The 12754-nt window shown below is 54.0% G+C and overlaps 1 protein-coding gene across 1 annotated transcript; it reads left to right on the top strand.

Annotated features, from left to right (window-relative positions):
• Positions 1 to 3137: 3137 nt before the first annotated feature.
• On the top strand, positions 3138 to 7061 carry SLC25A45 (solute carrier family 25 member 45). Its single transcript, XM_061203633.1, is given in 6 exon segments — positions 3138 to 3177; positions 3367 to 3438; positions 3762 to 3947; positions 6197 to 6455; positions 6608 to 6685; positions 6688 to 7061. Coding segments are annotated over 5 exon segments (717 nt in total). The 5' UTR covers positions 3138 to 3177; positions 3367 to 3411; the 3' UTR covers positions 6855 to 7061.
• The last annotated feature ends 5693 nt before the right edge of the window (positions 7062 to 12754 follow it).

The following is a 12754-nucleotide window of genomic DNA, read 5'->3' as shown; positions in this document are numbered from 1 at the left end:
AAAACCATGCTTCTCCGGAGCAGTCCCTCAGAGTTATCTGAGAGGCTGTCTTCTGGGCTATAGTCCTCAGTTTGGCTCAAATAAAACTCTTTTCAATTCCTGTTATAGATTGTGTATTGATTATTTTCGTCGACAACACTAACACCTGGAAACCCCCTTTAATGACCTCCCAAGCCTCCCAAATGACATGGGAGCAGAGAACCTCAAAGTGTGTGCCTGGCCACAGATCACCCGGCTGCCCGGGGCGGCTGAGGCTGGAACCCGGTTTAGAAGAGGCCAAAGCCTGTGCTGCTTCCACTCCATGTACACTGCCCCCCTTCTGGGGCAGAGAAAGATGACAGAGTAGGAAAAGTAAAAGTACCAGACACTTAGCGGAAAACACAACAGGTGAGCAATCATCTGATTTATAAAAAGAGGCAACGAATTTTTTCTTAATTGAAGTATAGTTGATTTACAATGTTGTGTTAGTTTCTGGGGTACAGCAAAGTGGCAACAAATGTTTAAATGATACAAAATAGCATTTTCAAAACAAAGAGTAACTGTATTTAACCATACTCAGTTCATAACAGAGCAAGAAGGTGAGTGGAATAATCATTCATGCTGGGACTTCCCTGGTGGCACAGTGGTTAAGAATCCGCCTGCCAATGCAGGGGACACGGGTTCGAGCGCGCTGGTCCGGGAAGATCCCACATGCCGCAGAGGAACTAAGCCCGTGCGCCACAACTACTGAGCCTGTGCTCTAGAGCCCATGAGCCACAACTACTGAGCCTGTGTGCCACAACTACTGAAGCCTGCGCGCCTAGAGCCCATGTTCTGTAACAAGAGAAGCCACCGCAATAAGCCCGTGCACTGCAACGAAGAGTAGCCCCCGCTCACCGCAACTAGGGAAAGCCCGCGCGCAGCAACGAAGATCCAACGCAGCCAAAAATAAATAAATAAATAAATAAATTTATTTTAAAAAAATCATTCATGCTATAGCACTTGTTTAATGAACTGGCGACAGAGGAAGTTGGTCTAAGGAAGCAGAGAGGAAGGGAGGGATTCAGGTCCCTGTCCTGTCAGTTTGGGTTGTTGTCCGAAGAGAAGTGGGAAGTCATAGCCCGGTCACCCCCAGGCAGAGAGACACACTACCCTTTATACACCGAGTCCCCAGCCTTCCCCCGGGAAGAGGCATGGGGAGGGGGAAGGCAAGGGAGGCTGTTTCTGACACACGCAAGGGAGTCAGTCGTAAACAACCCCTGGAGAAGGCGGCTTTGGGCCCCGGTGAGTCACTCCTCCCTGCTGGGCCTGCCTCCCCGTGGCCAAGCCCCACCGCCTCGGGCCTTGCTTGGGCCGGGCCGGGCTGGCTTCTTAAACCCTGGCTAACTGAGGCAGCCCTGGAGGGGCCCCACCAGCGCCTGAACCCAGCTGCCAGGCCTAGTCACACTGCGAGGCCATTGCTGGCCGGCAAGGCGGGTCCGGCCACCGTGGGCCATCCTCCCTGCCCTGTGAGATTTCAAGCTCTGCACAGCTCCAGGCCACCAGGCCGCCTGCGTTGGCTCCCTTCCCGTCCTGGTCTTGGCACTGGGCCCTCACCCAGGGTTAAACATTAGTAGCAGATTATCAGTACAGGGTCAGGGGGAGGGTGGAATTACACTTTCACCAGCGTCCCCTCTGCTGGAGCCACCAGTGCCCGCGCCTGCCAGACAATGCCCGTGGAGGTTTGTGGCCGGCTGGATTTCTGGTGAGACACTTTTCTTCCTTCTGTCATAGTAACCCCAATTACGGGTCATTTCCTGGGGAAGGTGGGTGACATAGGAGGAGCTGAAGCCAAAGTCCTGGTGGCCTTGGAGCACCCAGAGCCAGCCGTCCTGGAGCCTCCTGGGAGTTGCTGGAGGGGAGAGGAGAGGAAGGCGCAGGTGGGCGGGTGTTGCTGCCCAGTCCCCAGGCTGCCCCAACAACCTGGATACCTGCCAAGTGCCCAGGTGCCATGCTGAGCGCTCTCCCAGACGCACCTGCACCGCCGGAGCCACTCTCCAGGGCTCAGAAAGGAAGTTCACCTTTGACCTCACCTGCTGTCCTGCATTCCCCTTTGGGCCTCTGCCCTACCTGGCAACGTACCCTGAGGCCAGCTGTGCTGTGGACCCAGTCCAGCGTCTGGGTGACATTTCTCTCTGCAGAAAGAGACATCTGAACCTGCCTCCCGGGGCTGTGACCTCACCGAAAGCTCAGGGACCAGCGTCCGCTATGTAGGGCAGGACCAGGAGGTGGGGAGACGCTGGGGGCTGGGCCCTCCTCCCCTGGTGCCAGTAAGACTCCTCTAAGGGGGCCTCCCTGGTGGCTCAGTGGTTGAGAATCCGCCTGCCAATGCAGGGGACACGAGTTCGAGCCCTGGTCCGGGAAGATCCCACATGCCGCGGAGCAACTCAGCCTATGCGCCACAACTGCTGAGCCTGCACTCTAGAGCTTGCGAGCAACAACTACTGAGCCTGTGCACCACAACTACTGAAGCCCGCACGCGTAGAGCCTGTGCTCCGCAACAAGAGAAGCCACCACAGTGAGAAGCCTGCGCACGGCAAGGAAGAGTAGCTCCCGCTCGCCGCAACTAGAGAAAGCCCGCTCACAGCAACAAAGACCCAACACAGCCAAAAAAAAAAAAAAATTAATTAAAAAAAAAATTAATTAAAAAAAAAATAGACTTCTCTAAGGGCCCCCAGCTCTGCACTGCCGGCTGCAGGGCAGAGCGCTGGGAGGGCCGGTCCGGCATCAAGGCCCTGCCCTGGACAGCAGAAGGAGGGAGCAGAGCTGGCAGCGAGGCAGGAGCCCCGGAGTCCCCCAGTTAGATAAGTCAGCAAGATGCTCGGGTGTCAGGTCTGGGCGAGGACACTGGGCGTCTGGGGTTGGCTCCTCCCCTCTGCCTGTGCGCCCTCCAGGCAGGACCAGGGTCCTCTCCGCTGTCCCCTGTCCCCACACCTTCCTAGCCCAGTGCCTGGAGTGGGGAAGGGTGCAAGGGGCAGCTGGTGTTTCTTTGGAGTCTGGCAGGCAAGCCCTGCCCCGCTTCCTGCTGCCTGAATCCCGCTCCCCTCTGGGTACAAACTTGCTTCCTCGGCCTGGCCCGAGGGTCCTCACTCATAGCACCTACTTGTCACCACAGGAGCTCTGGGCTTGGTCCTGGGACACCCCTTTCACACTGTAAAGGTGAGTCTAGGGGAGGCACCCGAGGAATGAAAGACGTCGCCTGAACCAGACATCAGGGAGAGAGCAGGGCCTGGCTGACGGAGGCTCTCTCCTGCTTCTCCTGCCCTGCTGGCATCCCGCTCAGAGGGGCCGAGGGATGAGCTGGGCAGGATGCCCAGCCTGCCCACCTGCTCTGTCCTCCCTGTCCAGGTGCGGCTGCAGACCCAGACCACATACCGGGGCATCGTTGATTGTATGGTCAAGACTTACCGCCACGAGTCGGTGGGTGGCTGGCTTTTTGGGGGGCTTTGGGGCAGGAGACCTCTGGGTAGTCGGTGCCAGCTTCCTTCTCCCCTCCCCGCCCACAGAACTCTGACCATGGAAGAGAGAAAGAAGACCCAAATCTGGGGCCCCTGGGGAGCTGAGCAGTAGCTTAATGCCCCCAAAGTGGAGCCGAGGCCCCCCCCAGCCTTCGCCTGCTTCCGCCTCCCCGTGGCCGGGCCCAGGAGCACTTTCCAGCCAGAGCAGGCCCTGCCAGGCCCAGAAAGGGCAAGGGTGAGGCTCCCACAGCACCCACCCAGCTAGCATCCCGTGTCTCTCTGCAGCTCCTGGGCTTCTTCAAGGGAATGAGCTTCCCCATCGCCAGCATGGCTGTGGTCAGCTCTGTCCTGTTCGGGGTCTACAGCAACGCCCTGCTGGCACTGACGGCCGCCTCCCACCAGGAGCGGCGGGCCCAGCCGCCCAGCTATACGCACGTCTTCCTAGCCGGCTGCGCAGGGGGGTTCCTGCAGGTGAGGGGGAGGCATGGGGGCACGTGCGCACACGGGGCAAGCGCGCGCGCTCGTGGTCACAGGCACAGGCACAGGCACAGTGACGGCCAGTTCACTCCTTTCCCTCCCAGCCCCCTCTGGCGACCCACGGCTGCAGACCCCAGGCCTTCCCGAGGGGAACACGAGTTGCTGTGGGAGAATGGCCTGCTCCTGGCTGCTCCCCATGACCCTGACTGGCTGAGCTGTGGCCTTCCAGGCTGCAGGTCTGGAGGGGAGGGTCATGGAGAACAGAGGGGGCAAAAGGTAGAGAGAGCTGGGGTGGGGGGGAGACAGTGCCAAGAGGACATGATGGAGAAGCAGTTGATGCCACCCTCTGAGGCTGGCAGGGCTTGCCCACCTCTGGAGGGGTCTGCTTCCATCTGTGAGCCTCACCCGGGGCCTGTCCACAGATCTCGCTGGGAGAGGCTCAGGGTGTTATAATCATTAAGTGACTCTAATCATTTGGTTCTGGTCTTTGTTCTCAGCGCTTAAGGACTGGGCTTTCGAGGGGTGGGGTGGAGGGAAGAGGGGCCTCCAGGCAGCAGGGGGATCCCCAGCTAAGTGGGGGCCTGAGCTCAGAGGGAGAGGGCGTGCGCCCGGCTCCATCCCACAATCCAGCCAGGGCCCTAGGTCACCCTCTACTCGACACCTGCCCTGATGCTCCTGTACACGTCCCAAGGCAGAGAGCAAGGACAAAGGACAGAGTTAGGAGCTCATTAAATGAATTAATCATTCATGAGACCCAAAAGGCCCTGGCTTTGCTTCTGCCCCTTGTGTGGGGCTCATGCCTGCATATTTCCCAAGCCCTGAGACCTGCACCCCACAAAAACAACGAAGAGAAGGAGCCCCCAGGCTAAGTGGCCTGAGTTAGGCTCAGCCGGGCCCAGCTCCTCCGTCCTCCTCCCCTCTGGCTCCTCGGAAAGCAGAACAGATGGCAGAACTGGGGCCTGTCGGGTCACTGATGGGGATGGGGTCCAGGGACCAGCTGGAGCCCCGTTTGCCACCAAGCGCACGGCTCTGGTTAACAGCGTCTTGGAACGGAAAATGTATTTTCACGTGGAGGTGGCGAGGAAGACTCTGTAGCACGGGGCAGGGAATGACAACCTCTTTTGTGTACAAAAGTTGCTTCTGACTCGGCTAAGGCTGACACCGTTGTACAGAGCAGCAACGTCTGATGTCCCCACTGCCCCTGTGGGCACAGGATGGGGAGGGGAGGGGCCGTAGCCTGCCCAGCCATTTTCTCACCCCCAGGAGCTTACCCCCCTGGAGCAGCCCTCAGCTCAGCACTGCCCGCAGGCTCTGCTGGGAGGGTGCCATCAGGGCACCATCTCACATGGGGGACCCCAACCCCCTGCCCTTCCTGCAGGGGAGGAAATAAGCAAACTGCCACCCTCTAAAGATCACCGGAGCCAACTGCCAGCCTCCACCGCCATCAGCCACCTCCAGGGCTGAGGAACTGAACTTGTGTACCTTCCACGAAAGAAAAAAAACAAAAACCACGTAAGTCCATAAATGATATGCTAACCTCAGCTTGGACCTCAGTTCTCACCTGAACTTTCACAGCTGATCTTGACCTAGTTGCATCCCTGACCCACACCTCGGCCCCTCCCCACAACCTCCCTCCACGCCCCCAGCACCAACATGACCCCGAATCTGTGTCCTGTCTGCCCCAGCCAGGTGATAAAATTCAAGGACCCGCAGATCCCACCCTGTCACCCACCTTCTGTTGGGACACTAGCGCTTGGGGGTTTGCGAGAGGCACTTCTCCACCCAGGGGCCTCTGAGAGGTGTCCTGCAGGAGGTGGGGAAGGGGGAATCTATGAAGTTGAGGTGCCCTCCTTAACCCTGGGGAGGGGTCAGTCCCCTGCTGTTTCGTGGGCACAGACTGAAAGACTGAATCCTTTTTTTTTTTTTTTGAACCTGAGCCACTGCAGTGAAAGCGCCGAGTCCTAACCACTGGACTGCCAGGGAACTCCCTTTCTTAAGCACCGCGTGCATGCTAGCAAGTTCGGCCAAGGGGAGGGGCAGTGTCCCTTGCTGTCAGGGGCCTGATGCTAAGGGAGGGGGCTCTGGCCCATCCCCCACTGCGCGTGGGAGAGGCTGAGAGCGGGCGAGATTCTGAAGGAAGATGCTGCCCTGGCTGCCCACTGCCTTCCCCCCGTTAAGATCAGAGGGAGGGACTGTTCCCGTCCAAAACTCCACCCAGGCCCTTCATGCTTCTTTCCTTACAGGCCTACTGCTTGGCCCCTTTTGACCTCATCAAAGTCTGGTTGCAAAACCAGACAGAGCCCAAGGGGAAGTCAGGGAGCCCCCCACCCCAGTACCGGGGGCCCGTGCACTGCGCGGCCTCCATCTTCCAGGCCGAGGGGCCCCGGGGGCTGTTCCGGGGAGCCTGGGCCCTGATGCTGCGGGACAACCCCACCCTAGGAATCTATTTCGTCACCTATGAATGGCTGTGTCGCCAATTCACGCCGGATGGCCAGAACCCCAGTAAGCGAAGTGGCATGAGAGGGTGGAGGACACTGAGGAGTGGGGGAGGGGAGCTGGACTGAGCCCTGGAGGATGGGGAGGGAGCCTGCGGATGCGGGAGGATGCTTCGTTCCTCAGTCTGACCCCCCTCCCCCCCAGTTCCTCTACCCCAGGCTCGGGCACAGTGCTGGTGGCAGGGGGCTTTGCTGGCGTCACCTCTTGGGTCACAGCCACCCCCTTAGACGTGATCAAGCCCGGAAGCAGATGGCGGGGCTGAGGCAAAGGTTGCACCGGGGGCTGCTGGACTGCATGGTGAGCAGCGCCCGGCGGGAAGGGCTGGGGGTCTTCTTCCGGGGGCTCAGCATCAACAGTGCCCGTGCCTTTCCTGTCAACGCTACGAGTACCTACTCCCGGGGATGAGCCTGGCTGGGTGACGAGCTCCCCAGTGAGACCACCGCCCACCTGCCCAGATTGGAGGCCAAGTTGAAAGCACCAGCTAGTGATTCTGATGCGAGAGACTGAGCCCCTCTTTATCAAGGCACCTCCAGCACGCGGAGGGGGCCGGGGAGAGGCCTCGGGGAGCAGGAGGCCTGGGGACCTGGACTCCACCCAGATTCCAAGGCTGGTGTGGGCCTCCCAGCAGCACGTGCCTTGACTCCTTTGCTTCCTGAGTCTGTGAAGTAAACTCACAGCCAGTGGCGCTGGTGACATTCCAGCCCACACACTCGCAGAACTTCTGCTTGGCTGCCTGGTGCTGACCGCCTAGCTCCCTGGATTCTGGTGACACATCCTCACCTGCCTCTCCCTTCACTTCCTTTCAAGCCTCTCCCCGCATGACTTGAGGGTAGCCCGGTCTCCTCTAGTCCAGAATCCTTCAGTGGCTCGTCACCCTCAGGAAAAAGCCCAAACTCCCCCTCCTCCTGGCCTCCCCTTCCCCCCAGCTTGCTTCTCCCTCTGTTCTCAGGCAGCCCAGTCCTGCTTGAGGTCCCTGAACAAGCTGTGCCCTCGCCTCCCACCTAGAAGGTCCGTTCCCTCTGGGCCAGCAGTGGGCAGTGCCTGCAGGGTGACTCCCCCATCCCTGGGGCTGAGTGGCTCCAACCCAGGCTGAGCACTGTCTCCTGGAGCCCTTCCTCTGCTCGCCTCCTCCTGCCCAGAGCTGACTCTGGGGTTTGCAGACCTCTCTGCTCGCCCCCATGCCTTGATCATAGCCTTCGCCTGTGCTTTATTATGGTTGTGGGTTTACTTCTCAGCTTCCCAATTAGACTGGGTGCTCCCTGAGGTCAGGGGTCATACTTCTGAAAGTTTCCCAGCACGGAGCCCAGTGCTTGAAGCAGCCCAGTAAGTGCTTGTTAAATGAAGTGCACTCCCGACCTCTGGCCCCGAATCCAATCACCCTGTCTCCATTGAGAGGTTTGCCTGTCCGGGCCCCTCTCGGGGTCTCCAGTGCAGTAGTGTCTGCCTTGCCCATCAATGGCACTTGTTTTCTTTACCCGTCTTAACTGCTAAATGGGAATTAAAAACTGGCTGAAATTGTTCACTTAATTGGCAATAAAGTGAGCAGAGTTTGTACCCACTCATGTCCTGATGTGGTCTGAGATCAAACTGGGCCCCCCTCATGGTGACCTGAATGCCTGGAATTCCTGCCATTTACTGGGACTCCGTATAAAAACCATCACAGTGTTATCATCACAGTTTACGCAGGAGGTGGCCTTGGCTCAGGGACAGTATGTAACCCACCCCAGGTCGCACGGCTGGTATGTCACACAGCTCGCCTGGATGCATCTGAGCCTCCACCTCCAGAGCCTCGTTGCTCTGCTACCCTGCTCTACCTGGGGCTTGTGACAGTCCCCCACGAGTCACCTAAGTTCAATTTCACGCGGGCTCGACGTACAGCATCAGCCTCCCCACGTACTCCTCGGAGCTCTTGTTTACTGGATCGTGTGTCACAGACGGTGGCATTCTTCCCTTCTTCCATCGTCATAGCGTGGCCGCAGGGCGTGTGGCTGCAGAGCGAGGCTACGTTCCCCTCAGTGGGAACTTGTGCTTGGGGTCTTGCTAGAGAAATGTGAGCAAAAGTGACGCTTGCCAGCTCATGCAGCTCAATAACAAAAAAACAACCCAATCCAAAAATGGGCAGAAGACCTAAATAGACATTTCTCCAAAGAAGATATACAGATTGCCAACAAACACATGAAAGAACGCTCAACATCATTAATCATTAGAGAAATGCAAATCAAAACTACAATGAGATATCGTCTCACACTGGTCAGAATGGCCATCATCAAAAAATCTAGAAACAATAAATGCTGGAGAGGGTGTGGAGAAAAGGGAACACTCTTGCACTGTTGGTGGGAATGTAAGTTGATACAGCCACTATGGAGAACAGTATGGAGGTTCCTTAAAAAACTAAAAATAGAACTACCATACGACCCAGCAATCCCACTACTGGGCATATACCCTGAGAAAACCATAATGCAAAAAGAGTCATATACCAAAATGTTCATTGCAGCTCTATTTACAATAGCCAGGACATGGAAGCAACCTAAGTGTCCATCATCGGATGAATGGATAAAGAAGATGTGGCACATATGTACAATGCAATATTACTCAGCCATAAAAAGAAACGAAATTGAGATATTTGTAGTGAGGTGGATGGACCTAGAGTGTGTCATACAGAGTGAAGTAAGTCAGAAAAAGAAAAAGAAACACTGTATGCTAACACATATATATGGAATCTAAGAAAAAAAAAAAAAAGGTCATGAAGAACCTAGGGGTAAGACGGGAATAAAGACACAGACCTACTAGAGAATGGACTTGAGGACATGGGGAAGGGGAAGGGTAAGCTGTGACAAAGTGAAAGAGTGGCATGGACATATATACACTACCAAATGTAAAATAGATAGCTAGTGGGAAGCAGCCGCATAGCACAGGGAGATCAGCTCGGTGCTTTGTGACCACCTAGAGGGGTGGGATAGGGAGGGTGGGAGGGAGGGAGACGCAAGAGGGAAGAGATATGGGAACATATGTATATGTATAACTGATTCACTTTGTTATAAAGCAGAAGCTAACACACCATTGTAAAGCAATTATATTCCAATAAAGATGTTAAAAAAAAAAAAAAGTGACGCTTGCAAATTGCCCATGGCTTGCTTAAAAGGAGATTCCTGACTGTTGGCTGGAAATGGCGACCCCTGGGGGCCACTGCTGAGGATACAGGAGGCGCCTGGAACCCAGGGACTCTGGGAGCACAGCTGACTGTCCACCCTGGGCTGCTGCCTTCTGACGTCTCTGTAGCCTTCACCCGAACTAACACAGTAGGTAAGGGTCTGCCCATTTCGAGGTCAGGGGTGATCCCAGCGTGGTCCATGGAGCAGTAGCATGAGGACTTCCTGGGGGGGGGGTTAGTAATGCAGAATCCCAGGCCCCACCCTGGATTGACAGAATCAGAATCTCCGAGGTTGGGGCCCAGGAATCTGCATTGTACAAAGCTCTCCCTGTGACTTTTACACACGTTAAAGTTTAAGAAATGGTGTTCTGCACTCTATGACATAAATCACAGCAAGATCCTTTTTGACCCACCTCCTAGAGAAATGGAAATAAAAACAAAAATAAACAAATGGGACCTAATGAAACTTAAAAGCTTTTGCACAGCAAAGGAAACCATAAACAAGACGAAAAGACAACCCTCAGAATGGGAGAAAATATTTGCAAATGAAGGAACTGACAAAGGATTAATCTCCAAAATTTACAAGTAGCTCATGTAGCTCAATATCAGAAAAACAAACAACCCAATCCAAAAATGGGCAGAAGACCTAAATAGACATTTCTCCAAAGAAGATATACAGTTTGCCAATAAACACATGAAAGAATGCTCAACATCACTAATCATTAGAGAGATGAAAATTAAAACTACAAGGAGGTATCACCTCACACCAGTCAGAATGGCCATCATCAAAAAATCTACAAACAGGACTTCCCTGGTGGCACAGTGGTTAAGAATCCACCTGCCAATGCAGGGGACACGGGTTCGGGCCCTGGTCTGGGAAGATCCCACACGCTGCGGAGCAACTAAGCCCGTGAGCCACAACTGCTGAGCCTGCACTCTAGAGCCCGCGAGCCACGACTACTGAGCCCGTGTGCCACAACTACTGAAGCCCTCACGCCTAGAGCCTGCACTCCGCAACAAGAGAAGCCACCGCAATGAGAAGCCCAGGCACCGCAACAAAGAGTAGCCCCTGCTCACCGCAACTAGAGAAAGCCTACGCGCAGCAACAAAAAAAGACCCAACGTAGCCAAAAAAAAGAAAGAAAAAAAATCTACAAACAATAGATGCTGGAGAGGGTGTGGAGAAAAGGGAACCTTCTTGCACTGTGGGTGGGAATGTAGATTGATACAGCCACTATGGAGAACAGTATGGAGGTTCCTTAAAAAACTAAAAATAGAACTACCATACAACCCAGCAATCCCACTACTGGGCATATACCCTGAGAAAACCATAATGCAAAAAGAGTCACGTACCACAATGTTCATTGCAGCTCTATTTACAATAGCCAGGACATGGAAACAACCTAAGTGTCCATCGACAGGTGAATGGATAAAGAAGATGTGGCACATATATACAATGGAATATTACCCAGTCATAAAAAGAAACGAAATTGAGTTATTTGTAGTGAGGTGGATAGACCTAGAGTCTGTCATACAGAGTGAAGTAAGTCAGAAAGAGAAAAACAATTACCGTATGCTAACACGTATATATGGAATCTAAAAAAAAAAAAAAAAATTGGTTATGAAGAACCTAGGGGCAGGACAGGAATAAAGATTCAGAGAATAAAGATGTAGAGAATGGACTTGAGGACACGGGGAGGAGGAAGGGTAAGCTGGGACGATGTGAGAGTGGCATGGGCTTATATATACTACCAACTGTAAAATAGATAGCTAGTGGGAAGCAGCCGCATAGCACAGGGAGATCAGCTCGGTGCTTTGTGACCACCTAGAGGGGTGGGATAGGGAGGGTAGGAGGGAGACGCAAGAGGGAGGAGATACAGGGATATATGTATACGTATAGCTGATTCACTTTGTTATAAAGCAGAAACTAACACACCATTGTAAAGCAATTATACTCCAATAAAGATGTTAAAGAAAAAAAAAAGAAATGGTGTTCTGGATGCTTCTTTTTAAAAAATATTTATTATTTATTTTATTTATTTATTTTGGCTGCGCTGGGTCTTAGTTGCAGCACGCGGGAGCTTCATTGAGGCATGTGAACTTCTTAGTTCCAGTATGCAGACTCTTAGTTGCGGCATGCAGGGTCTAGTTCTCCCACCAGGGATCAAACACGGGCCCCCTGCATTGGGAGCACGGAGTCTTACCCACTGGACCACCAGGAAAGTCCCTGGATGCTTCTAATAGAAGAAATACACTGCCCATTCTAGCTGAGGAAGTTATGAGTCTGATGGAAGTGACTCAGACTCCAGTTCTGGTGGCCTCCACTCCTGCACAGATCCAGGAAGCCTATGTTCCTGGTGTGAAAGAACAGGGTCTGTCTGAGACAGTCACTGCCCTTTCTGTGCCCCATTTTCCTCTGAGATCCCTTCCAACTGGTCCATCTTTGGGCCCCAGTGGCCAGTCCAGGACCACCATGGTGTCAGGGATTTTAGGCCGGACGTAGCAGTGCTGGGGAGCAGTTACTGGAACATCTCGGGGGAGTTGGTGGCTGGTTCAAAGTGAGCAAACAGTATGCATGTGAAACAGAAGGTGGCTCTTAGAAACGGGGCAAGGAGGGATCAGGAGGTCAGAGTGGTCCTCTGTAGTTTGTCATTTCTCACCACATTACCAGTTAGCAAGAGAATAACATTTAAAAATCCTTTTTTGATTTTGTTTTTTTGTTTTTTTTAATAGTAATCTTTTATTTATTTATTTATTTATAAAATATTTTTATTTTTGGCTGTGTTGGGTCTTTGTTTCTGTGCAAGGGCTTTCTCTAGTTGTGGCAAGCGGGGGCCACTCTTCATCACGGTGCACGGGCCTCTTCACTATCGTGGCCTCTCTTGTTGCGGAGCACAGGCTCCAGACGCGCAGGCTCAGTAGTTGTGGCTCACGGGCCTAGTTGCTTTGCGGCATGTGGGATCTTCCCAGACCAGGGCTCGAACCCATGTTCCCTGCATTAGCAGGCAGATTCTCAACCACTGAGCCACCAGGGAAGCCCTTGATTTTGTTTTAATTAAATCCTTTTGGGGGCAGAAATGACGCCTGTAAGCTTGCCTTTGCACTGCTGGGCATGGGTTTCTGTCTCCTCTCTCTGGTTCTGTCCAGAGGCATCT

Source organism: Eubalaena glacialis, chromosome 10, assembly GCF_028564815.1.
Source record: "Eubalaena glacialis isolate mEubGla1 chromosome 10, mEubGla1.1.hap2.+ XY, whole genome shotgun sequence".
Taxonomy (NCBI): Eukaryota; Metazoa; Chordata; class Mammalia; order Artiodactyla; family Balaenidae; genus Eubalaena; species Eubalaena glacialis.
The sequence above is the reverse complement of the archived record's forward strand: the minus strand, read 5'-3'. Positions and strand labels throughout refer to the sequence as shown.